Source organism: Aphelocoma coerulescens, chromosome 1 (genome assembly GCF_041296385.1).
Source record: "Aphelocoma coerulescens isolate FSJ_1873_10779 chromosome 1, UR_Acoe_1.0, whole genome shotgun sequence".
Classification (NCBI taxonomy): domain Eukaryota; kingdom Metazoa; phylum Chordata; class Aves; order Passeriformes; family Corvidae; genus Aphelocoma; species Aphelocoma coerulescens.
In genome coordinates, this window is record NC_091013.1 from 110,619,713 (window position 1) to 110,646,274 (window position 26,562).

Here is a 26,562-nt window from a genome sequence, read left to right on the forward strand (position 1 = left end):
GTGATAGTAGCCTTCAGAATGATGTGCTGATACCAAGAGGGAGAAAACTTGGCAAGAAAGTTGCTCTGTTGCACTGGCAAGGTGAATTACAAGCAGAGCATGGTGGGCTTTGCTGGCTCCTTGGTTCATGTCTATTAAGTCTTGGAGAGAAATCTTCCTCTTGAGGAAACAAAAAGCCAGACTAGCAGAAGTGTCAAGCAGAGCTGAAATCTGGAACAGGCCCCCTGTGTTCAAGAAAGATTAATTTAGTCTGGAACCAACAAGGAGAAAATTTTAGTGAGCAGGGGAAGGGAGTCTCTTCTGCAAAAGGGTTTTAAATTGGTTTGGCTCCTTTCAGCTAACAGAGCAGTGTTTGGTCCTCATTTTTTGGAACTCTTTCTTGTTTTGATCCTGAATCATTATTTCATTAAAAATCTCAACATGGAAATAGCTCTGGAAACAAGAATTAGAGCCCAGGTCTCCATAACCCAACAAATTCTTCTGGCACTATGAGTTCTGATTTATTTTTGGACAGTTTTAATTTTAGCAGTAGACATGAATAGTGCCTCTCCCCCCCCCCCCACCCCCCCAACCACAGTTGATCTTTTCCATCAGTTGAATATACTAATAGAAAAATACATTTCTCTGTAAGTTAGATACCTATGTGTGTGTGTATGTCTATGTACTTTTAAAAAAAATAATTTTCTTGCAATTTAAAACAAAAAGTGACATAGCTGTTTTGTTAATTATAGTGACAGATGTGTATGAATGTAACATAAAATATTATTTTCAAGAGAAGACTTCTGGATGTCAGGACGGATTTTTCTATTTGTGTGCTCTTTAACTATGCATTGTAGAGTAGTCCACAGTAAATACATTGCGTTTCTGTGATTTATTTTTGCTTTTGTGCAACTTCTGTTGTTTTAAATCATATCTGCTTCTAGGTCTCATAAACAGAAGCAGTAGATGATGAACCCATAGTGTCTTTGGCTAGATTGCTCTTCTGTTAGACATTTTTGGTGACTTTATCCCTTCTTTTCTCCAACATCTGCACTTCAGAGGCAAACGCCTCTGATAGTCAGCATTGTATGCTTTCTATTCTATAATTTTTTATTTATATAGCACAGTATGTGAGCATATGGTCACTGTCCAAAAAGTGGAAATTTCCAAGCCATGCTGCATGACACTTAATCAAGGAAGATAAACTTGGCACCTGTAAAACAAGAGCTATTGGGTTTGTGTCTGGATTTTTTAATACCAGCAAAGAAATTTGCCCAGGTACAGTCTGAATGGATGAATGGATAGGAAAATTGTGATATAGAAATTTTATAAATTAAGAAAAGAATGTCAAAATGGTTCCTCCTTATTGAAATGAGAGTTGGCTTTTTGTTGAGGTAAAAGACAAATTAGCTTTCATCCTCTGAGCTCATGTATTTTAAGCATTTTAACATCTACAGTGAAATATAAAGCCCTCAAGGATTTCCCTTTGTTATTCTTCCTACATGTATAAATACTTCTGAGCAAATCTGTGAGCTATTTGTCTTAAAACTTTCAATATCAATTTCCTGCTTCTACAGCTAACAATGTTCTTTGCACAACTGTCTGTTTTTGTTTTTTCAATAATTTCATTTTGGCTTCATCCCTAGGTTGCCAGACAATTTATAGTACATACCTGTTTCAACAATTACTGCAGATTTTTAAATGTGTCTGTTGTTAATTCAGCTTTCAAAAGTGTCTAGTTCAGTGACAGCAAAGTAGAACAAACTGAATTTTTGTGTGCATTTTGTTTCTGTAATTTGCTTCTGGTGAATGCCAGAATCAGTGGTAGTGGATCCACAGTCTTTCAGAAATACTTGTCTGTTTTTCCACCTTACTTACTTTTAGTTTTTTTAGTGACCCATGTGAAAGCAAAGAGAAAAGTAATCACAGTGATTTCTGGTGGCAAATATGAACTGTATTGCTGCACTGACTGGTGTGTTGAGTAATAGTTGGAAAATAATTTCAGGCTAAGTCCTAATTATAAAGGTCCCTGATGGACTCTAAGCAACTCCAGTTGCAATTGGATTAAATGAAAAAAAAAACCCCAACTTCTAAAGAAAGCATTATGTTTGAAAACAAGACTCTTTATAAGAAAATAATTTGGCTATTTGTCAAATTGTCTGTGTAATTACCCAGGAGTATATGAATAACCATGCTTTAAATCTGAAAATAGGTAGTTTGTTCTGAAGGTGCAAAACTTCATTCCCAATTTCAGTTGTTTTGAACTGATGATCTAAACCAACTGTGATAGTCTGTATTTTGAATTTAAAACCTTAAAGTGGTTCTTTGAGTAGCAGTTTTTAAAATGCCTGGGAAACGTTGTCCTCACTAGTAGTAAAAGGAAGTTACTTGTCCAGCATCCTGTGGATCTGACTTTTCAGACTGCCATTTATATCGTGGAGCTCCTCTGTGTGTGACTGGGCTGGAATTTAAAAAATGATAAATACTAGATGAAAACAGTAGTGTGACTTATGTATGATAACTGTTTTCATAGTTCTTTTGCACCACTGTGATAATAAATTTATGATATTCTGCAGTTTTTAAAATTCTTGTTAGAGCCTAAATTGGTCTCAGCGAATTGATACGTTGCTGATTTAAATGTTGATACTGCACCAACCGGGAGAATCAAAATCCAGTGTGAAGTCAGTGGTATGTAAAGCCTTTTTCCAGAAGCTGTCCACTTCAAACCAGTGACCCAAGACTGAAATGTATTGTGAATCAAAGGTAGAGGCACATGGTGTATATTTTATTTTAATTGCTCCAAAAAATTCAGCTTCACACCACAGCCTCCCCAGTACACAAAGGCCAGGGAATAGTTAATCAAGTATGACTCATGTCAAACTACTGGAGGTGAGCAGGATGTTGTGTGGTCACCAGTCCTATGCCTTTGGCTGCAGTATGAGGTTCACTATTTCATGAGTAGAGTTTCTTCATTATAAGTGACACAAGGAAATGGCACAAAGATTGTGCTAAAGTGGCTCAGACAAGTGTGGCCATGCATAATGATTAGGGCGTACTGAAAATAAAATAAAATTTGTCTTTATGCGTTGAAATTTTTTTTCCAGACACATGTTTGAGTATCTTTCCCTTTGATGTCTTCTCAGCCAAAATAGAGATTATACTTTCCTTCCACGGATCTGATGGTCTCCTGTGTGGTAGGGAACTCAATATGGCCTGGATCAACTTTTCATTCATGTACTTTTTAGTCCTGGTAACAGGGAGAAAATGACACTATTGAGAGCCTACAGTATGAGAGTGGCAGATCTATGACTAGCAATTTAATAACCTTTGAATAAGGTTTGTACAGTGTTTCATGTCTTCAAATTTTCTAGCGAAGCCGAGGAGAGCAGCTGCATGGTCTGTAATTATATAGCAAGTAATAAGTACTTTTTTTTTTTAGGAAGTGAAGAGATTTTCAATTACAAGTCAAAATTTATGACACACTATAATAACTGTTTAAACCTTTTATACAGAAGAAGTTAGCAGTGCCAGCTCTTCGGGAGAGTGAGGTTAGCTCAGCAAATATATTTTTCAGTTGCCTTAAAAATGACTGAGTAGCAATCACATAGGCCTTTTTTTGCATTCCAGCCCAGAACAGCTGTTTTAGCTCAGTAAATACATCTTTAATGAAATTACAACCTGCTCTTTTAAGTTGCATTTACAGGCACTGTCTGATTAGATGGATATTGTACTAGAGATGAAAAGTGGCAACTGCACCAGCAGGAAGAGGTGTTTGTTTTATGCGCCACCCACGCAAGGGGAGTGTGGGCAGAAAAACCAAGAGTGATGCCTCAGAAGGAAAGTGGTGTGTAGTTTACACAAGGTATATTGCTAAGTGTTAAGAGATTGTAGGTTATTAAATGAAGCAGAGCAGTGACACACAGCAATGAAAATCATAAACAGCACAGTAAGCTTTCTTATTTGCTGAAGATCAGGAGCGTTCATTAAAAATTATTTGGGAATAAGCATTCTTAGAGCACAGAGTTAATGTATTCTAAGATATGTGTTAGCTGCAACAGTACAAGCCTCTGTAGGTGTTAGTTTTGCTATGTTTTTAAAACTGGCCGCTTTTTTTTTTTATGCATATGCATAGTCTGGGCAGAAATGCTGTCTGTCACACTTCTGCTAGAACTTACTGGAAAAGCACACCTATAATTTCTCTGCTTTCCTCCATGGCTTCTCGTGAGCTCAAAATTAAGAGTATAACGTGACATTTTAAAAATATCTTACTGTGTTCCAGACACAAGTCTTTGAAATGGCATTAAACACAACCGACAGCAAACCTAATGAACTAAGAAAAGCTGGATTTTTTAAGAGGAGACCAGAAAAAGCTTGATAGCCAGAGAAACTTTGCATTTGTATTTCTCCGTTGTGGTGGGCTGACCCTGGCTGGATGTCAAGTGTCCCCCAAAGCCTTTCTGTTATTCCCTCCTCAGCTGGACAGGGGACAGAAAATGTAATGAATGGCTCACGGATCAAGACAGGAATGGGGAGACATCATTCACCAGTTACTGTCATGGGCAAAACAGACTCAATTTGGTGAAAAATTAGTTCAGTTTATTATCAATCTATTCAAAATAGGATAATGAGAAATAGAACCAGATCTTATAAACACCCTCCCCCGTCCTTCTTCCTGGGCTCAAATTTCCCCCCAAGTTTCTTCACCTGCTCCCTTGTGGGGTGCAAGGGGACAGAGAACAGGGGTTGTGGTCAGTTCATCACACCTTGTCTCTGCCACTGCTTCCTCCTCAGGGAGAAGAGTCTGCTCCTCTGCCTGGAGTACCTCCTCCCCTCCTTCTTCACTGACCTTCACGTCTGCAGAGCTGTTGCTCTCTCATGAGAGCTTTGGTGGGCACCTACCCATCACATCATGACCACAAGATAAGGCTCTGTAAGCAAGAGAGACAGTAATTTTTAAGAATAAAGAGTGGTGCTCCATAATTCCATTTATATTCTATGGATAGGATAGTGAGGTATTTAACTCCAGCCCCCTCTAGATACAACCAAGGGGAGAATGACCTTTCAATGAAATATGAGTTAATAACACTACAGTGCTGTGTGCTTTGTTCGAGTTAATATCTGTGCAGATTGTAACAAAATGCAGTCTAATGTGTATTGAAAATTAATTAAAGAGTGTGTTTTAGTAATGTAATGAATATAATCTTTGGTCACATCAGCAAATTTCTATTGCAATTAATAACAATTAACAGTTTTAAATAACGGGTCGGGGGAAAAGGATGTTTTTCATATTAGCTATATTACATGTGCTATTTGTCATTTCTGGTTAGATCCTGTATGATTCACATGCCCATCTTTTTTTTCCTGAAGCTAAAGCGTTAAGGAGAGATTAAGTCCCTTTATGAGGAGCATAGGGGAGAAGATTGGATGTTCTTAATAGCTTGTCAAAAGGAGACAGTGAAAGAAAGAGGTTTAATGTGGTATTTGATTCCTTACATACATCTGGAGGCAGCAGAGGAGGTTTGCAGAGGATGTTGTTGTAGATATCTGACACAGAGAGAGCTGCTCTGCAGCTTGCAGAGTCCATGGGGCACAAGTGACCACCCGCAGATCTCAAGCCAAGTGCAGCATAAGCATCTTTTCAGCTGTTAATGTTGAACCATTTGAGGAAACTTCCGTAAAATCAGAGATGTCATTTAGAGATAGAGAGGTGATGAGGGGTTAAATGGATGCATGGATTGGTTAATTTTTGTGTATATGGGATCAAGATGATGTACCTCAGTGGTGGTGGGGTAACCCCTCCTGTTGCACTTCTGTTTGAGTATCTCTTTTCTCTGATTGCTGTTTTGCCTGTCACTGATCCCTTCCTGCTCTATAAGTGGAAACATATTCCTTACAGTTGTATGAGGAGTACATGCCCAAGTGAATGTGTAAATGAGAGCATTTTCTACATTTTAAATCCCTCAAAACCTGACATTGAATAAAGTCCTATAATTGCAGCGTCCCGCAGTTACCCCAGAGGTTTATAGTCTAACCCAGGAGTTGCCTGCCATTCCATTTGTCTGAAATATTAAATGCTGTGAGCAAAAGTGGTAGATGTGTGGCTCTGCTAGACTGATCAGCAGAGAAACAGTTAATAACATTGACATTTAAATTGGCTTCATGTAAAGTGTCAGTTCTCACCACAGAGCTGGAGAAGAGCTATTGTTTCAGCCAGTCTGTTTGTAGATTCATGAAAACAGTCTCCAGTTGCTTACATAAGGGTCAAGGTTGGAAAAATAGCTTTACAACCCCATGGACAGCAACCATAAAGGAATTGTGTCAACTAGCACTCCTGCCTGCATGTTTTCTCTTTATGCTGTGTGAACTATTGGTGATCTATGAAGAGATCACTGACAGTGTACTAGAAATAGTATTGTCACAGGAGAATGTTCTTATTTCTTTTCATTCCTTCTTATTCTGCATCCTGAAACAGTTAAATTTCGGAGAATTAATGAAGTCACTAGAAGAGTTCAGAAACAATATTTAATGCCAGTTGTAGTAGCCTCAAACATGCATTTATCTGAATTTTCCACTCACAGAAGGCTGCAGTGAAAAAATAGTCTTGCAGGAAGGGGACACAGTAAAATTTAATGTAGAATTTCACTCAAAAAAACTCCTTTTAGTGCTTAAATATTTATTTATTATCAAAAAAAGCAAAGTACACTAAGTAAAAGCTTAGTAGTCACATGGTTTGTATACTGTATAAATTTTAGAATATTAAGGTAGGCTTCTTTCTTGTAAAGTATATGGATATCAAACAGTTTAAGCTCACTATTATCAGTTATTGACTACTAAAACCATAGAATTAAAAAGTAAAGATCATTTAGTATATATATATATATTTTTTTTTTTTTTGCATGAAACCCTCAGGAAAGCAGGGAGGAGGAAGCTGGTAGTTATATTCAAGTAGGAGTAAGATTCAAGAGCTCTAACCAATGATGCTACTGGAATGTCTGGCCTGCAAGGATGTCTTCTGCTTTAACACATTCCATCTCTTCATGGGATACAAAAGTTGTCGTCTCAGTTAAAAACAAATTAACTTACACTGTCAGTGAAAACACTGCAGTGGTAAAGTTTTAAGCCTAAAAATTATTTCAAGTTCTTATCAGTAAGTTCGATGTTGATAATTGCTTAACTAGCAAAATGTACTTTTTAAGAATATGACTTCTGGCCCAACTGCAGTGTTGAAGGTACTTTCATTAAAACATTAACATGACTTCATCTTTAATTACCACTTCAAGGTTGGTTACTGATTCAAAATACAGATTAGGAAATATTTCATTTCTCTGACAAGTTTATAGTAATCTCTCATGTGCTTAAGGCAAATAGTAATAAACAGGCAAACACAAATTCTGTTTATTTCAAACTACTCATGATCTGCATGCTCATGTTAAAAAAATGCAACAGTTTAGTGAGTGCGTGAGTCTGGGCTCAGATCTTCTTGTTTTGTTCCAGTCCTTGCAGTAATGTTTCAATTTTTCAAAAACTGAAATGGATGAAACCAGATAACTCTGAGCATCAAGAGTACCTTTCTGAGGGATGAATTTATGACATAGGCATTGATAACATAAATCTCCCCCAGTGCCTGACATATGTGTCTCATCTGTGAGGGAGAAGACTACTCCTGGTGACTGGAGGATAGGTCGCCACGCCAAGTCATTACATGGTCTCTTAGATCATACTTCCACTGATGCTCCAGTTTCTGAAATGTGGAGCTCTGTCTGGAACTACAATCAAATCAGAAGCCCATCTTGGGTAATTATCATGTGGTAATTCCCTATGAGTACACTTCCATGTGCAAACAGAGATGTAGAGGATGGAACCTGCCTAAGTTTAGATAGGATTTACCAAGTCGTTGATTCCCAGACATATGTTTTGTTCTTAACTGCTGTTTGTTTCCAAATTATTTCAAAGAGAATCAAAAACCAGTCTCAATTTTCTGTCTTGAGTCTCTTCTGAGCCCATGGCTCCTGATTTTGTATGAGACTACACATTTTTATGTGTGGTCATACCTGTCTGTTTGCATGTAAGAGCAGTGCTGTGGAGTGTAATATTTCCAGGTAATTTGGAAAACACCATTTCCTTGGACACAGGTATGGTTTCCCAATGTTGGCCCAGTAACTGTAACAGCTGTACACATATTTTATAAGATTTAGAATATTTTATTGAATGCCTTGCTTTCAAACATGGTGCAGTGTGGGTTTCTGTTTTATATTATTGCAGTTGAAAGTGTCTACTCTAACCGATACAAATAATCTGCTGATCACAACTCATAAGAGGTTTTGGACTAAAGCAGAACCTGCATCAGTAAAATTGAAGAAAAATCACAATAGTGAATAGTGGCCTGTGTCACACAGCTCTTTTCCTGGTTTCTTGTACAGAATAAGGAAATACAGAATATAGAAACCCTTTTATATGACTGCTTGCATATATGTCTCACACAAAGAAGTTCAAGGTCACGTCACATTGTCTTCTACCTTTCTCTGGCATCAATGGCAGAGCCAAAAAATAAATGGGAATCTGGATATATAGATGTGAGGAGTAGCCATCCTGTCAGCACCTTGGAGATAGCTCCCTAGTAGCTCAATTTATCATGGCTGTATGCACTGTCTTAGAGCCATACAGCAAAAAGCAGCCTTGATTTCAGGGGCACATCAGAGTTTGAGACCAGTGCACACAAATATATCCATAGCTGCCACTGATCCAGGTTTTGTTAGAGAAGGAAAACCTGACACTCCTTTATCTTTCCCCCAGAAAGCTGTTACTCATATAGGTTTGGGCTTCTCTCTTCTTCCACATATGAATGCATGGGATGGAAGTGAAAAAAACTCAGCTTGTGTCAGATATGCATTGCCAGCGGGCACGGAGGCTCTCCCTTCTGCTGCTGGATCACACCAGCCTGAAGCAGGTAACAGCTCACTCTTCCCATCTCACTGCAGCTTCCCTCTGGCTCCCTCCATCTGGCACAGGGAGTGCAGGAGCCAGAGAAAAGCTGAGGCACTATGCTGAGAGCTGAAGAGCCAGCACCACAAAAGAGAAGTAGAGACAGAAGCTTAAGCCTCCTTAACTATCTCCTGTTTACCCTGGTTTTGGCCAGTAGCATCTCTCTATTTGGGCTTCCTAATCATCGATGTTGTGAGCAATCTTGAAGCTTTGTGCGTGTTCTGCAAAACAGTCTGGCAAACAGGCAAAGGAAAATAGAGCAAAGTCATTTTTGTGCCATCTCTAAAAAAAAAAGCAACCCTAAAATGTGTACATACAAAGATTCTAATTTATTATGTAATATTCTTTATTTATGAGAATGTCTTAGATGAAAATATATACCTGGTATAAATGAATAAAAATGTTTTTGAGGCCATTGGCATCAGTCTTTAACAGTTCAGATGTGACTTTTTCTTTTTGCAATATCCCTTTAGCAAGAAATAATACTTTTGCAGTTGGATTTGTTGAGTTCAGCAGTGCATTCTGTGAAGTTGAAAATACACTGCTAAAAGCAAGTACATACTTATATTACCAGTTAGGCCTACTTGGATATTTAGGAATTTAATGACTCCAGCTGCAGATACATTTTTGCTATCTGTGCATGTTAAAAACAAAAGAGGTGCATTTATTTTTATGCATAGCTGCACGCACAGTTTTGAAAATGTGGAAACTAGGGGTTCTGGGAAACACTGTGGAAAATTTATATCGAATGCAAAAAAAAAAAAAATTGTTAAATCTCTCTAGCTTCAGTAAATTTTTGTTTACTTTTCATTTTTTTATTTGATAGTCATGAGGAAGATTGAGTATGAACAGATAGACTTTTGAATGTGGGGAGAAAAATTCCAACTGTGACAAAACCAATTCAAGCTTATTCTTAGATGCTTAAGTTAATACATTAATTCAACCTCAGTGCATTAACTTGTGATACTTAAAAACAGTTAATGTGTTTTGTTTTATTTGCTGTTTGGCTGAGCAGATGGTAATGGTTTTGACACAATTCAGTTTTTTATTTTTCTTCTTTTCTTTTCTTGGAAAAGACAAGGCTCTTTTTCCCACTTTGTCACAGCTGGTTACCAATCAATCTCAATTCACGGTACAGTGATGATAGCACATGTTGTTCAGGGGCCAAATCTGATTGGGTTGCATTTTCAGCAGTGTTTCATATCAAAAAAAAATTGTGTCTGTATGGCAGTGACTGTCAGCACACTATTGTACAACTGTCATTAATCAAAACTAGCAACAATGAATGCATTCATATGTGCCAGAGACTGCCAGATTTCACTCAAAATCACCCAATTTCTATTAGAATTTCCTCACCAGAAGTGTTTTCTCATGTGCCTCTTGTTTCTCTCTTTCTTTTTTCCTTGCCAGTCCCCTGCCAGCCCCTTCCTTTTCACTTAATTAGAGGCAGAACTGCTCTATTACTTGTAGAACAGAAATTATGTAACGTGGTGCCCAAAAGTGGCTGGTTTATTTCTGGCACAGACTGACTGGCTGTTTAAAAGAGCTCTCCCCGCTCAGTCTGATGGCTGAAGTCTAAGCTGAACTGAAAGGTTAAGCACCTCCGAATGTTTAACAAAGAGAAGTACTTAAAATCAATTAGATGTCCATAAACATGTGAAACTGATGTGTGACGCCCTGTGATTTTAGCTCAGTGTTGCATTAATTGGCTAGGAGTCAGCAATATTGGGGCAATATGTCACAGATTGTTTCTTGACACTGCACATGTTTTGAAGACATTGCCATCTTCATGCACTGGCAGTGTTAAGGTGCAATTCAACCACTGCACCCTGGTTTTCTGCCATTCCATCATCAATCCATGAGCCTGGCAAACACTCTCTGTGATTGGTATTAGCAGAGAGGACCCTGATCCTCATTCCCAAGTGTTCAGTAGCACTAATCCAGATGAGAGTGAACTTCCACAGAAAATGAGGTGAAAACATCTTGCTATGGGGATGTGAGGCTGTAGGACAGAGAGGAGACAAGGCACTGTTGAAGGCTGAGCAGGTGGATGCTTGAGAAATTGAAAAGATGTTCACTCTTCACTCCTTGTTACTTTGTTTGTGCTGCTGTGGGTCAGGCTAGAAGCCAGTTTTCTTCCTTTCCTGTCTTCTTCATCTGCCAGAGCTCTTCACTGAACCATGGTGACTTCTGGGGACAGTGTGGGTGGAACAGATGACTGAGGGGCAGCGTATCAATACTGCCGGACAGCAGATGGTTGTAACGCCCCACGGGTCCATCTATGTATGAATCTAATTGCTAGATGGCACATTCTGTCAGGGTGGTCCAAAAGTATGGAGAAGCAGACTGGGAGAGATGAACCTGTCCTTGAAGTAATTGTTCACTGGACCATGACAGTGACATGTTTACGCCAGCCTCCGTTTGGTGACCCGAGTGGGAGCTGATGGCTGTACCCACCGCCCTGCGTCCTGGCATGCCATGCAGCTGGCTCCTCCGCCCAGCAGCCTTGGCACAATGTGTGTGATTGGCAGGTGCAGGGATAAAGGCTGCCGGAGCCTCCGAGGCAGCTGGCTGGCATGCCGGCACCAGCACATCCGTGACAGGAAACAGAGTGAGTCAGCTGCAGCCCACAGCACGCAGGAGCTCCCTGTCCCAGCCTGCCTGCATCCCAGTGCAAGCAGCCCCTCACTCACATACAGCCCTGCTGCCTGTCTGTTTTGCTCTCAGCAGCATTAAGTGAAACGCAGGGATGTTATCTGTTGTATGGAAAAAAGAAATCAATTACATAGATGGCTAATTGTTGCCCAGCTTTATAGCCCTGATTTTGATATCCAATTCATATTTATTTTACAACTGATCATAGTTTTCTCATCGTACAGGAGCTGAATACAAATTTATATTTTTAGTCTCCTAGAGCTGGCCTCATGTCAGGAAAATAAGCATTTGCTCTTGTCTGCAACTCTGCGGTCGCCAAAGACAACTGCTCCATCATTGTGGGATAATGTTGTCATATTCTTGAGATTTTTAAGGGGGACAATTTGCCTTTTCTGTCTTATGAAAACAGTGATTTTTATTTGCCATTGACTAATGCAGCACAGCATGCAAAATGACATAATTTGTGAGCAATTTCTAGAAGAAATGTTCTTCAGCTGCATGGGGCTGTTGAATGTAGTTTTAATAGATCTGTAGTTCTCCAGAAAGTGCATATTAAGTTCTCTAACATCATAAATACATGCCCCCACCACCAATGGCACTATTCTGGCAAAAAAATTATCCCTACAAGGTTCTAAAGTTTACCATGGCATCTACTTACTCTTCCCCTTGGCATATCACTTATTAATTAGTTAAACCTGAGGTATGGCATATACATACAATTAAGTGTAACTCCTAAGGAAATGGGTATTATATGTGTTTATGTTAACTCTAACAGAATGGTAAGCCTCAAATTCATCTTTTTAAAACTATTTCTTGCTGATTAATAGACTGGACCTGCTAAATATAGAAAGAAGTTGTATTGTGGTGAGTGTGAAAAGATGTCTTGACTGCTCTTCGTTCTTGGAATTGCTAGTAATGCTCTAATTGATGTTGTGAGCTTTAGTTAGACCTAACAGAAGTTTAAATATTTCAACATATGGGATCTTTAAATTAAGATGCTTTGAAGTCTCTTAGCACACAGTGCTCTCTCTACAGACCTAACTCACTACAAACCTAACCTTATAAAGGAACCAATAGCAATGTACATTATGTACACAAAAAAGCTGTAGTTCATGTTCCCAAAGTATCTAAAAATGCTCATAGAGCCTGACAACATTCCTCTGATTTTTTGCATTACATCCATATTCATCCAGACATTTAAAGGTGCTCTTCCATAAGATTTCAATGAGTTTGCTGTACAAGTCTACAAGGCCTTTACTGCATAACAAAGAGACGGTAAATGAGTCCTAAAATTACATCATGACTGTGTATACAGTGAGAAATAGTACTGAAACCTCCTAAAGTCTAGCCCTGGCTTTAGTTTCGTGTTCCTATTTCACTGATACATGTGAATCGGAAGCCAAGTCTAGATTCAAGGTGACTTAATGTATTATACTGAAAAGAAACGGTGTTGAAAACAATTAAAAAAAAAAAAAAAAAAGATAATGGGTAAAGTATCTATGCTGAAAAACAGTGTTTTCCTGATTTGGGAACCAAAGATATTTTATACAACATGAAGTCTCCTGTTGTACCCTAGTGAGCTTTGGATCAGAGCCTAAAATACTTTGTTAAGCATGACTTCTGCAGGATAATAACAATTTAGCTGAAAATACTTTTCTGGATATAATCAATCTAAATTCCTTGAGAATAAATGTTCACTGCATGTTGGAGTACATTGTATTAAGTTTTATACATCCTCATAGTTTTAGAATTATTTCAACAGTAGAAACAAAGAAATGGACAAAGCACAATTGAATTGTTTCTAATTTCTTTTAAGAAAGAGAAAATGTTATTGTCCACCCTTAATGAATCATTTTGTCGTGTTTCTGAGAAATTGGTAAATCTGCTTTAATGTGCCTCTTCAATAAATGTCACCTTCCAGAGCCTGAATATATTTTTTATTGTTTGCAATTGCATAGTGTGAGATCCTACCAACATGCTTACAGTTCCCTAAGGGATTGCTGCTCTAGGGAAGAACTGTATATAAAAGGAAATTTCCAAATCAGCAAAAAGTAAAACGTGTAGCTCACACAGCTAAAGGCATGATAAACCTGAGCTGTCATGTATTGATAACTGATGTCTGATACCTTAATTTTATCTTATTGCTCTAGATCAAGGACAAAGTGAATGATATTATTAATAAAGCCCTAATACTGAACATAGCAATACTAATTTTATGTAAAGTTTCTAACTAATGCAGAGTGCAATAAAAATGTCATGAAGATTAATGCTTGGTGGAATTATCTAATGCTAGATAATAATTTATCTTCCAAACTTGGCTCCAAGATAGATTCAGACTGGCATTTTCCTGGTGATAGTTTTTGTCCATTTCTGTTGCCCACAAAAAGAGTTTTCATTGTTTTGCTGTGACACAGGTATGACATCAAAGACGACTACACGCTGCGCATTAAGAAAGCCATGAGCACAGATGAAGGAACCTACACCTGCATTGCTGAGAATCGAGTTGGAAAAGTGGAAGCCTCTGCTACACTCACTGTGCGAGGTGAGTGTTCCCACAGAGGCAGGGCCCGTGTCCCACACGGATAATTGCCTTCTGATGAGATGGGTCACATCCTTCCCTGCCATTGTTTGGGTCCCACACACCCTTTGCAATGGTGGCTGCTGCACTGATTCACAGCATAGGGGAAATCCTGGTCCTGTTGGTATCTCAGGCAAAATTTTAATTGATTTCAGTGGGACAGGATCTCCCTGCAGTTAAAGTCCTGTCCCAGTGTGTTTTTATTGAAGAGCAGGTGCATATATATGCATAAGCAAGCACTACATAACCATGGGCATAGACATTAATATGGGAGCCATCAGTTCAGGCTATTAGTCACATTTCTTTCTCTAAGAAGTATAAGGAGTAGAGTAACTATATTTATGAATGACAAACATAATAGATAATATTATTATGTGATTAGCTCTGCCATAATTAAACTCTCTACCACTACCCTTTATCCAAAAAATAAACCATAGCCAAAGGAAAGAGAAAATCCTAATTAAATTTTGCAAGTATTACAAGGTAAAGACTAATATATTCTGTCCTAAAATATTTGTGGTCTCTAGTATCCACTCACGGTTTACGTGTTGCTCTTTGATTTGGTAATGAGGTTTTCAGGCTGGTGGAATAACGAGTTGCCAAAATATCTTTCGTGACAGTAGATATAGACATGCTAAAGATTATGGGGAGAGAAAAAGTTTGTAAGCTAATATTTCTATATGAGTAAATAGAATGTAATAGTTATTACTTCATTCCAAAAGATAAGCAGCAATTTGGCACAATGGATATCATGCAGACACTATTTCACAGTTTAGTGGTGCATGCTGACGGTTTTCAGTAGAGCTGTGAAAGGTTAATAAAAACATTTTTAGCTTTATCTGTCCTCCTCTTTTCATACACATTAAATCAAATGTCTCAATGGATTGCTTTATTAGAACTGGGGTCAACTGACCCAAGAGGCCAGCTTCCATTTCCATCCATTTAATGCATGGACACAGTTCAGTTTAATTTGCTGAATTCAAAGGGAAAAAAAAAAAAAAAAAAAAAGCCACTGAGTGGCTTTGTAGGGGGAGAGATGTTAGTATGGAACAAAGAAAAGAGAGCGTTGTTATAATCTGTCTGTTGAAATATTACCTCAGTGTTCGCTTTAGACTGTAAAGTGACAATATGGCTCTTCCCATTTTAAGTTGAAGAAATAGGTGTGTAAGAGATTGTTCTTCCCTTTTTGTAACATAGGGAAATTAGTCACCACAGCAAACTCCCAGAAACAGTCTCACTCTGTCCCTTTGTCACAGGCAGGGTCACAGTATCCAGTAATTCTGGTAACCAATTCCCTGGCCTTTAAACACTCCTAGAACAGTGTCCACTGTATACATTACTGGAGCAAGCCTTTCAGATTTGCTACCCTGACTTGTCATGTAAACAATAGCTAGAACCCAGGAAAAAAAATCCTTTGAAATCACCAAAGCTTGAACCCAATGGAATTAAAGGGAAAAAAACTCAAGGAAATATGTAATTTAATCAATTTTCCCCCAGTAAAAGCATGTTTCATTATCTTGTGTATTTTTCCCCCTGGGTTTGTCATTTACAGTCAAATACAGAATGTTTATTCAACTCGAAGCTGTGATATTAGAAACATATTTCATGTTCACAATATGACAGAAAATGAGAAAAACCAAGAAATTCATTGTAGAGAGCTGTAATTCTGAATTTTGTGAAAACAAAGGACTGGGATATCTCCCACTGACTTTAAAGGGATGATGAACAATGGACTTTTTAATTAAAGAAAGTCTTAATTCTGAATTCTTAATTAACAGTGTTGTCTGACACTGGTTTTACCATGTCATGAAAAGGAGAAAAACCACTTAGCATTTCAAAATTTACCTTGAGCATGCCTTGGACCTTGCAAGTGTCACGTAGTTCCATCTGCACATCTGACAACAACCATGTAATCCTTAGCTCCCTCATTCACTGCTCTATCTTCTTAAACCAGAGGATGGAACGCAGTCAGGAAAGTTGCATTACACTGTCACAAACAACAGCAGAATCTGAGTTCTGTGACCCAGACTCCATGGTCTCTCTTGGAAAGATGCATATCACTCTTACACCTCATCTTTCTGCAGAAGAAGGAGTATGTCCATTATACTGGAAGCCAAAAAGTGTTCCAATAGATGATGGGTGAGAATGGCAGCAGGCTACACACAGTTAAATGAAATGGGGACAGAGCCACAGAAAGGCTGAGAACTAAGAAGGCCCTTGCAAGCTCTGTTACCCCTGAATTTGCATGTCTTACACTTGACCCTAGCCTGCACATAAGCACACAGGGCTGGTAATCCCCTTAAAAATTAAAAAAAAAAAAAAAAAAAAAAAAAAATTGTGCTGCTGCTCAGAAATGTGTTACTATTGCTGCTGATAAAATAAGGGAAGCTTTGCCTACACAGATGCAGACTGGAGTCAATTTTACGTCCAAATTTTCAAGTCTTCTGAAAGAGATGTCTCTATTTTATTAGCAGAGGGACTGACAGCCCTCTTCCCCAGCACAAATATAATGAAGGGCTGTTGCTATAACCAAGAAATCACTTGTTGCAGCGGCAACTTTCAATCTCTCTATCAGCCTGAAACAGAATTAACCTGTCGATCATTTAACAGCAACTTTTTAGGAAGTAGAAGTTATCTAAGCAGTGATTTGGGAGGTTCTGGGTTGAAGTCCCTGTGGCCATTTCAGCCCATTTGTTATATTTTCATCAGCACTGTCAGTGAGGAAAAAGCACTTTACTGTAAGCTTTCATGCCCGTGATTGAAAGAGAAAAACCATCCTGGGCTTTCTGTAGCCCTTACTGCTGTACTGACTGGTCATGCTTAAAATTCAATTGGTATTTGACTCAGAAAGCAAATGCCTTGCATGACATTAGGCAGTGTGAGGCTTAAATTGATGTGTTCATTGAGATCTAAAAGTTTGTGCTAATGCAATGCAATTTTTCTTTTATCAGGCATTAACAATGATACTTGATGATGGTGTGCGAAGATAATAAAAATGTTTCTCAGAGAATGGTTCCAGTCAGCTTGTTCAGATGCTATGCTCAAGTAAATGGGATGATAGTGGCACGTGACTAAACAATAACAGCAGTGAACATTTGACTTAGGCTGCCATTTGAGGGGTTGGCTACCATGGTAGTATCCATAGTGGAAAGTAACATTACACGTCATGCATTCTGACAGATATTCTTTTCTTTTTTTAATTTCCTTTTTATGTTCTCACTACACCATTGTAATGTCAACAGCTCGCCCCGTTGGTAAGTAACCATCCTTCTATCCATTTTAGCATGGCTTCATGCAATGCTTCATCTTTCATTTGCAACACCATTTCACTGGCTGGAATAAGCAGCCAGCGCTTAGTAGTTGTAACTGTCTAACACCAGGCAAGCGGTTTTGTCTGACAAAGTGCTATTTCCAAACGTTCTATTTCCTGCTGTGTCATGTGCAAGTGCGTTTGCCGAATCACCAGCAAGTACCAATCACTGAAACGGGGTGGGTGTGGTGATACCGAGCCAAAACCACTCATTTAGATGTTTTTATTGCTCTGTTTATGGGCCTGGTGTAAAAGCCATTGAAATCAGCAGAAAGGATTGTGTTGACTTTGGTGAGCTTCTACCAGGCCCTAAACGATCAGCTCATCCTGCTTTTCCTGCACAGCAGTAAAAGCTTTGCATGTCCCGTCTTTCTTGTATCGGTCAAAGAGTTCTGAAATGAAGAAGTCCTGAAATTGAAGAGGGGATGGAGTAGATTTCTGTGCTTGCTAATGAAGTTCATCACTGGTTGTTACCCTTGGGTCATCTTGGAGTGCAGTTTGGAATGCACTGTATAGGATGCAGGCTGTTTTGAATAACAAGTCCTGAGGAAAGCAACCTCTAGGTTTTTTAATTCCCACACTGAAAATTTTATTATTTCCTGTGCCTTTGAAATTCTGTAAATGCATAAAAATCTTACTGAGGATAATGGAAAGTTTGCAACTGTCGGTAGCTGAAATTCACTTCTGGTGTTCAGAAATATCCAGAACATATGATTCAATCTTCTTTCATGAATATTTACTCTGTGCCTACATGGATTTAGTTTAATGAGCTGCTTTGCTCCTCTGATATTTGTAGTTTGTATTTAAATGTATCTTTTAGAATAATAATATGGTTACCCTGATTTTTTTGGATTAGTGTTGAAAGTCAGTACTGGTGTTTATGGAGATTGCTGAGGAGTTTGGTCTTTATTTACTTAGTCAGAACTTTTGTTAGATATGTGTTTGACTAAAGTTTGTGAGTTTGAATTCATCTTGTCTCTTCACTGTTCTAAGTTTGGAGGAAAAAAGATTGGAGTAATTTAAAGGTAAAATCCAGGTAAGGCCTCTGTTTCCAGAACTAGGGTGATCCCATCTTATTAACTTGCTTGAACTAGCATCCATGGAGCCAAGCCAAATACCTCTGCAGTCTCAGCATGGCTTATACACACCTGGAGAATTCCCTGTGCAGAATAGAAATTTACTCTTCTCCTTCTGGGATTTTGATAGCAAGCTTTAAACCGAAATCACTACTGTATTACTACGGCATTAAGCAGGTTCTCAAGTAATTCGTTCCCAGGAGCTGCAGAAGCGTAAAACTGCAGTAAACTTGAGAGAAAATTTTCCTTTGCTTAGGAAACGTAGTGTGAATTTAGAGTGCTTCTTCATTCACTAAGAAATGCCACAAGATTAAAAGTATTTTACTTGTAGATTTTTTTTTTCCGCTTTGCTGACTCTTAAATGACAGGCAAGAAAAAGAATCATAGAGACTGTTTCAAGCTCTGTGAAAACTACATAAAATAAATGGCTGGAGATTCACAAGAAAATGATAGGTTTCAGAGGGTTGATGGTGTCCCATTTCACAGCATGATTCTTTTTTAAGATTTTTCAGGCCATTGAGTGATCCCTGATTCCATCTCTAAAGCTTGTACAGCAGGTCTTGGTCTCAAGTTACTTTATGTCCAGGTATATGATTGTGTGATCATGCTGTGGTCAATTCACATATTCCCTGCCTAGGCTATTTTATTTTGTTGAAAGAGAACATCTCTGACAAAGAAATTTCTTCTTTTACATAATTTATTCAGGAAACTGAATTTAGAGTGGTTGATCTTGAACTAAGTACTGTAGGGGCATCTGGTCTTTATCAAATTATTTAATTTAGTGATTATCTTTGTGACTTGTGGAAAGATTGCTGAGTAAATAAGGCTAACCCTGAAGATATTTGACATATAGAACTCCCATACAAGTGTATGTAGTGATTGCTGTGTAAAATCAGATCAGAGTCTGTCAGTCACTTCTATCTGATCCTGTACCTATCGAAAAGACAGTGATAGTGTGTACCTGTATTGGCCTTTTTGCTTAAGTAGCTGAAATAAAAACTATTTTCTGCAGTTCATAACTATTTCACTCAAGAGTGGGTAAAGAAGGTGGCTACCCATCCTTACCTAAAGTCTGGTAAGACAAACCAAAGTAACTTCCCTCTCTACCAAGAAACCCAAGTGATCTTCTGTTAAAATTGTCATTTAACAAGAATGGTGAGTCAAATCTTGTGGCATTTTTTTGTTCAGGAAGTTAACTGGAATGCAGAGCAGAAATACCTCTCCTTACCTAAAGGAAGCTAAAGCAAACACTGCTTCATGTAGTTAAGCTCACAGCTTTCTAGGAGGATGGCATTTTAACAGAAGTATATTTGTATATTTATGTATATGTTAAAGTGCATATACATATATATGCATATATATGTATATGTTAAAGTGCATATATGTATATATATAAAGTGCATAAAGTTTGTATTCTTTCATGACACCAGAGAATTATCTGGGTACTTCTATCTTCCATCACTGTCTCCAATTTAAAGCAGACGTGTTTGTCTTTACTAGGTTTTAAACAAGACCAAACAATTTTTTCTTCCATTGAAGAATAGAGAAATATATTTTAATGGTCCAGATTTGTATTTCTTGTTGCAAACAGAATAATTTTCATTTTCTAGTCAGTTTTTGGCTGTTTCAAATACTTCTGTTAGGTGTGGTATTTTTTTTAAATTTCAGCTTGAGTGGAAAATTCAGGATTGGGATTACCAATGACCATCAAGCAGTTATTAGCAAATGGTTCATACTACACAGATAAAATGAGGTATGGTGCTGCCTGAGGTGGGTGGCAGCTGGTGAATTTAAAAGCTCTGTGCCAGATTACTCATCATGTTTGAATTTGCTGCTAGGAATAAATGTGTTGCCTGTTTCTAAAATAGATTATTTATAACCTTTTGAAAAGATTTCTGACAGGATTTACAGCAGATGGGTTTAGAAAACAAGGTATTTATCCCTATTTAGACCATTTCTACAGTTATTTCACTCATTAAATGGATTTTCCAGATGAGCAAGTTAGAATTTTCTCATTTTTGCATTCTGCTGTATTTCTTATGGCAGTTTGGGCAGGATTGTAGCTTATTAAAGAAGCACAATAGTTGGGAAAAGCCCAAAAGTTTCAGTAACTCTGACCCTCTTTTCAAAGGCAGTTGCTGTACTGCTTTGAGATGGAGAACCTTCAAATGGAAGATCTATGAAGATCTGTCTGATGTCCCAGTTACTTTTTGTTAATAATACCGAAAAGCATTTAGATGACAGAGTACTGCAAATTAATTTCAATTAAGTCCAAGTGAAAATACATTTCTTTGTGTGTCAGTTGCTTTGCAGTAAGTCAAGTTTACTTAGTTTGTTGTCATGTGCTGTGGTTAATCTTCCAAAAAGAAGTCTTGCAGCCAGATACCTGGATACTTTTACCACCAGGGTAGAAGTCAAGTATTTGAAATTATCTAAAGGAGTAAAGGGAGACCAAGTTACAAAAACTTAACTTCCCTATCATGGTGGTGAAGAGACAAACAGATAAGACACCTGCCATGAATTTTCCAGATTTCCTATTAATTAAACGCAGTCTATGGGCATTTAAGTGCGGTGTGACTGTATGATGCATTTCAATCTGCACTGGGAAGTTTTTATGACATAAATCAGCCTGGCATGACTTCATGGTCTGTTAAGAGTGGTGCAGCATGAAAAACAATAGAAAGGGCTGTATTATATATAAAGTGGTATTAGGTTTTGTGTCTAGAAATTACATTGCTCAGATGGTTCAGATTGGTAAGTGAGAAAGAATTCTCTTTATTCTTCTTCATTCTGACTCTTGCAGGGAAAGGCTATATGATGAATGCTTTTATTTTTATTGCATTCATGTACATATCACCTTCACTTGAGACCCTGAAGATTTATAAAATATTAGTAGCGTGGATTGGTGTGTGACAGGAGAGACGAGATCATGCTTGACACTGTGGTGCCATCTTTCAGTGGCAGAAATCTCAAATTTCTATCAAAATGTGCTATCTTGCCTGTCTGCTACCACTTATAGGAATTTTCAGAAGAGGGTAAGAACGACAGTGGACATTAGGCTTTTGGATTTGTTAAATGAAAGCGTAGGACATCATTATTTTTTAAAAGATCAGCAAATTCTTCAGATTTAGAGATAGAAGGTTGCTGTAGAATGAAATTCAGATTGCTTTGTATGCCAATAAGAGATTAAAATGTGGAGCTGACTTGTTATGATTTTTCATAGCCTCTAAATGCCACTCTAAAAATCTTAGCATGTCTACTTTGCCTAAAGCTCAATCGCTGAAGTGCAGGAAGTGATCAAGAGTCCCATTATTTTAATTTTTTTTTTTTTAATTGCTGAACTCTAGCTTGGGAAAGTTTTAAGAAGTTTAATGCATAACTTTTATTTTTTAACTTGTAAAGTTTCTCAAAGTATGCTCAAATGAGTGGGAACTGTTTTCCTGTTTCAGTGGCTTCTGAGTTCTGAGTATTTCCATAAGTCTTTGAAGATGAGTGTATAAAAAGGGTCTGTTGATGTGTTGCTCTCCCCAAGCTTTTCCGTTCCTTTTAGTAAATGGAGTAATTGGTTACCTTTCCTTCAAGAGCAATGTGGAAATCAATACATTAATCTCTTCACTTTCCCTTTACTTTCTTTGCTCTATTGCTGCCAGCCAATTTACAGCTTGGATATGATCTCTGTTACTCCACAGCAAAACTACTTTGTGCCCTATTCCTTGAATGTTAACATTGTCAGTCAGAATAAATAGTCATTTTTCTTCCTCTCTCCTTTTTCTCTCTTCATTTAACAGTGTCCCAAATTGAGCAGTGTCTCCTCTCAGCCTTATTTATTCTCAAGGGTAAACAAACCAGGAATTTGTGACCTTCCTCACTCTAGATGTAGCCTGTGAGCCTATCCAGGCTCTTTACCCTGCTCATTATCTCCTTAGCTCTTCTCTTCAGCATGTGAATTTATGTCTTTTTGAAGGAGGTAACCAGATTACACTCATTATTTTGATGAAATCCTACTGTATCAGCAAGGGCTGTGCTTTTCCTTTTTAAACATTTTGCCAACAAACCATCCTGCTATCTCTGCTGAAGAAAGGAATCAAGGCATATTACATCTTTTTGTTGGCACAATCTGTTTTGTTTGGTAAACTCACAGGAGTGGCACAAGCCATCCCCTAAAGGTACAGTTTATGTAAGGAATGAGGCTAAAATGCTAAGATTTTAGGAGGGACATCTTTTCTATGTGATCTGAGCAAAAGGTATATCCTGAACCTCAGCCACTTGAGGAAAAAGAAAAAAAATTACAAAGCATTGTCTAAAGTAGAGAAAGTTCTGAATAATGGAAGTTACTGGGCAGACAGAACCAGTGCTCCTTTTCTTTATATACATCAAAAATAAATGAAAAACTTTCTAGATGGAGTTTTCCAGCAGCATCTGTAAAGTTCAGGGGCTGCTTAGAAGAGATAAGGTATAATAAAATAGACATGTATGACTAAATGAGAACAGGCTACAGTCTAAAGCTGGGGTGAAATTAAGACCTATATTTAAACTAAACAAAGAAGTGGAGGAGCCCAGGAAAAGTGCTGCTGCTGAAGTCAGAGCACTGGAGAATGGGATGGGGGAGTGGAAAGTAGATGCCTTTCTTTTTGGCTGTGTAGGAGGCAGACTTGAATTTTTTTTAATAATTATTCTCAGTGTATTTTTTTACTGACATTAGTCCTAGGGAAGAATGAAGAAAAAATCTTTTTTTCTACCATGCAGATTTATTCCACTTCATTCTTTTGAGTCATCCAGGGATAAAAGAGAGAGTCTATGTGTCAAAATATATAGGACAGCTAGCACTTTTTATTTATTGATTCTCTAGACTTCTTTCACCTCTTGCAAAGAAGGAAAAAATGCTTATGCTTCCATGCTTTAAGAGATTATCTGCTTCAGTGTTTCAGAGCAACTGAAGGATAAAAGTATTGTTATATGTGAAATTCAGAACTTGAATTTCAATTGAAAATTAGAACAATTAGTATGAGAGAAAGTTTAGCATTCTCAAATGATCAAAGTGTGCTCTTTTCACCATGTTGTGTTTACACGTGGTTCATTTGAAAACACCAACAAACCAAAACAAAAGGAGTTTCTCACTTTCCATGAGATAAGAGCAGTGTGAAGGACACTTAACAGGAGAACTGGTCCTGGTAATAATTCCCCCTGCTCTCTACCTCTTGCTCTGATTCTCTTCCTCAGTGTTTCCTTTCATTCAGCTTGCCAAAAGTTCTCCCCACTTCTACCATGTGCTTCTGCTTTTGTGTATTTGACCTGTTGTTGCAGGATATCTGAGAACTAATTTTGAAGCAGTGTCAGTGTTAAAGGTGGTATCCAAGCCATGGATTATCCATGCTTCCCTAGGTTATGGGAAGCTGCTTTCCAGAAGACTCCAAACCAAGCACCTGTTCTGCCACCTCCACCCATGTAATTTTAAAATAATATCATGGGTCTAGTGAAAGGCTTCATGAATTCACTTGTTATCCACTAACCTACCCATTCTTTAATTTTGTGGCACAACTATTCACCTAAAGAAGAAATCATGAAAGACAGAGAACAATAAAAATGGACAAGCAAGATGACATAGTTAAAAAAAAAATAAACCAAAACAAAAACATCCACAAAATGATATTTATGCATTTGTTTCAAAGGCTGCTGCACTCATACAACCTTGGGAATGGCAGAATAAGAGAGGAAACACATTTTCCAGGTAACTCAGTTGTAACTCAAGTGCTAAAAAAGTTACTGCCTTCCCTGTGTTTGAACACACCTAATCATTGGAGCACACCATAAGATTGAGATGTCTTTTCTCTTTAAAGAGAATTATTATCCTTAGCTTCCATTAGTTTATCCCTGATAAGAAAGATCTGTATTAGTAATAGGCCTAAGATGTCATCGTCTCAGTCTTCTGTAATGACTCCTGTGTCAGAGGCTACACCCTTGATTTCTCATTAGTCACAGCTAATGGTGCACTAATAACTCTGTGTCCTAACAACCACACATCACTTTCAGTACCCATTAAGAAGATCTGAACTTCTGAGGGAAGAACTGCTGAATCAGCCCAGATTTCTAGAGTTTGAGGCTGCACCTATTTTGTTTTCCTTTCTTTACTCCATCAGCAATAATAGCCTTGCAAAAGGTCTTTCAAAATTTCTAGACTTTTTTATCTGCACTTCTTGGCAGCTGGTGCTAAACATTATTACCAGGTGTATAAATAGAATCTTACAGGGTTATTTTGTATTTCTATCACAAAATAATCTAAAATTCCAATATCTGCCAGACAAATTTTACCAATGACACACAAAGGTAGAGGATCATTATTTTCTTTAAAGAGTTCCTGTACTGCCCTCAATTGTCATCTAAGCTGGTATCAGGAACTAGCAAAGCAATCCTACAGATAAGTAGTTCTATTCCATAGATGGTGTCAAGGGTTACCTCCCTTTTCAAAATATGTATTACTTCACATGGAGCTCTGCGGGCTTCTCCTGTCCTCTGTGTAAATGTCTTAGAGGCAAGTCTTGATTTGTACTTGTAAGAGTGGATTTGAGTTTGATCTCTTAAAATATCCATGTGTGTCAAAGGCAGCTGAGGGGGCCACATGAATATTGTCACTGCAGTAAGGATTTGAAAGGAGCACTGGATACCAGCTCCAAGTCTTTGAGGGTTTTGCAAAAGACGACTGTGATGTTGATAGGGTTTCAAAAGTCAAAAAGCAGTTTGGGGAAGGCAACATTATCTTGTCACCCAACTGACTCTCTTAAGCTCCAGGCAGTACCAGGTGTAATGTTGATTGTTCAAATGAAATTAATTGATTGCTGCAGATGTACAGTGCTGAAAAAGACTGTAGGTGGAAATCTTAGGCTGGTCTGCTGTCTCTTCCCTGGTGGAAGCAGAACTGAGTATTACAGAATCTTGCTACTTTAGCAGCCGGTGTGTTTCTACTTGTTTCTCAGAGCCTTTTCTCCTATCATTATCTGAGTTTTGCTTAGAATATTTACAAGTCAGCATCTTTCCTCTTGCCCCCTTTGAACCAGTCATAGAAATATATTGATGGATAATAAACAATTCCAGTTTAAAATGAAGCACTCATCTTTATCACTTTAGCTTGCCTAAGTAATCTTCGTGATAAATTTCATGTGCAGTTCACTATCAATTGAAATTAGTTGTAATTAAAGGTTGTCAAACCTGTAATTTAAGCCCTTGAAATTTGTTACTGTCACTCATTTCCTGTAATACATTTTTTTTTCCAGTGGATTGGATCCAAAGTCCACATAAGCCAATAGGGACATTTCTACCACCTTCAGTGAGGTTTGAATAAAGTCTCATATTCCATGGTAGAATCATAGAATCATTTAGGTTTGAAAAGACCTTTAAGGTCTTTTAAATACTTCTAGGGATAGTGATTCCACCACCTCCCTGGGCAGCCTGCCCTAGTGCTTGACTATCTTTTTGGTGAAAAAGTTTTTCCTAAAACCCAATCTAAACATCTTCTAGCATGACTTGAGGCCGTTTCCTCTTGTCCTATCATTTGTTACCTGGGAGAAGAGACCGACCTGTACCTGTCCACACCCTCCTGTCAGGGCTTTGTAGAGAGCAATAAGGTCTCCCCAAAGTCTCTTTTCCCCAAGCTAAACACCCCCAGCTCCCTCGGCTGCTCCTCACAGGACTTGTGCTCCAGACCCTTCCCCAGCTCTGTTGCCCTTCTCTGACATGCTCCAGCCCCTCAATGTCTTTCTTGCAGTGAGGGGCCCAAAACTGAATGAACACAGGATTTGAAGTGTGACCTCAGCAGTGCCCAGCACAGGGGACAGTCGCTGCCCTGCTCCTGCTGCCACACTATTGCTGACACAGGCCAGGTGCCATTGGCCCTCTTGGCCACCTGGGCACTGCTGGCTCATATTCAGCTGCTGTCAACCAGAACCTCCAGGTCCTTTTCCACTAGGCAGATTTCCAGCTACGCTTCC

The 26,562-nt window shown here is 38.3% G+C and overlaps 1 protein-coding gene across 4 annotated transcripts in view; it reads left to right on the forward strand.

Moving 5' to 3' along the window:
- The window catches only part of ROBO2 (roundabout guidance receptor 2), a 435,570-nt gene that overhangs the window by 301,134 nt on the left and 107,874 nt on the right, over nucleotides 1-26,562 (forward strand). For 2 of the 4 annotated variants that reach the window (XM_069024393.1, XM_069024409.1), the window contains exons 6-7: nucleotides 14,031-14,158; nucleotides 17,437-17,448. In XM_069024393.1, coding sequence (XP_068880494.1) covers nucleotides 14,031-14,158; nucleotides 17,437-17,448 — 140 coding nt within the window. The remainder of the gene's footprint in view (nucleotides 1-14,030; nucleotides 14,159-17,436; nucleotides 17,449-26,562) is intronic. The other 2 variants (XM_069024402.1, XM_069024418.1) reach the window with 1 other exon arrangement.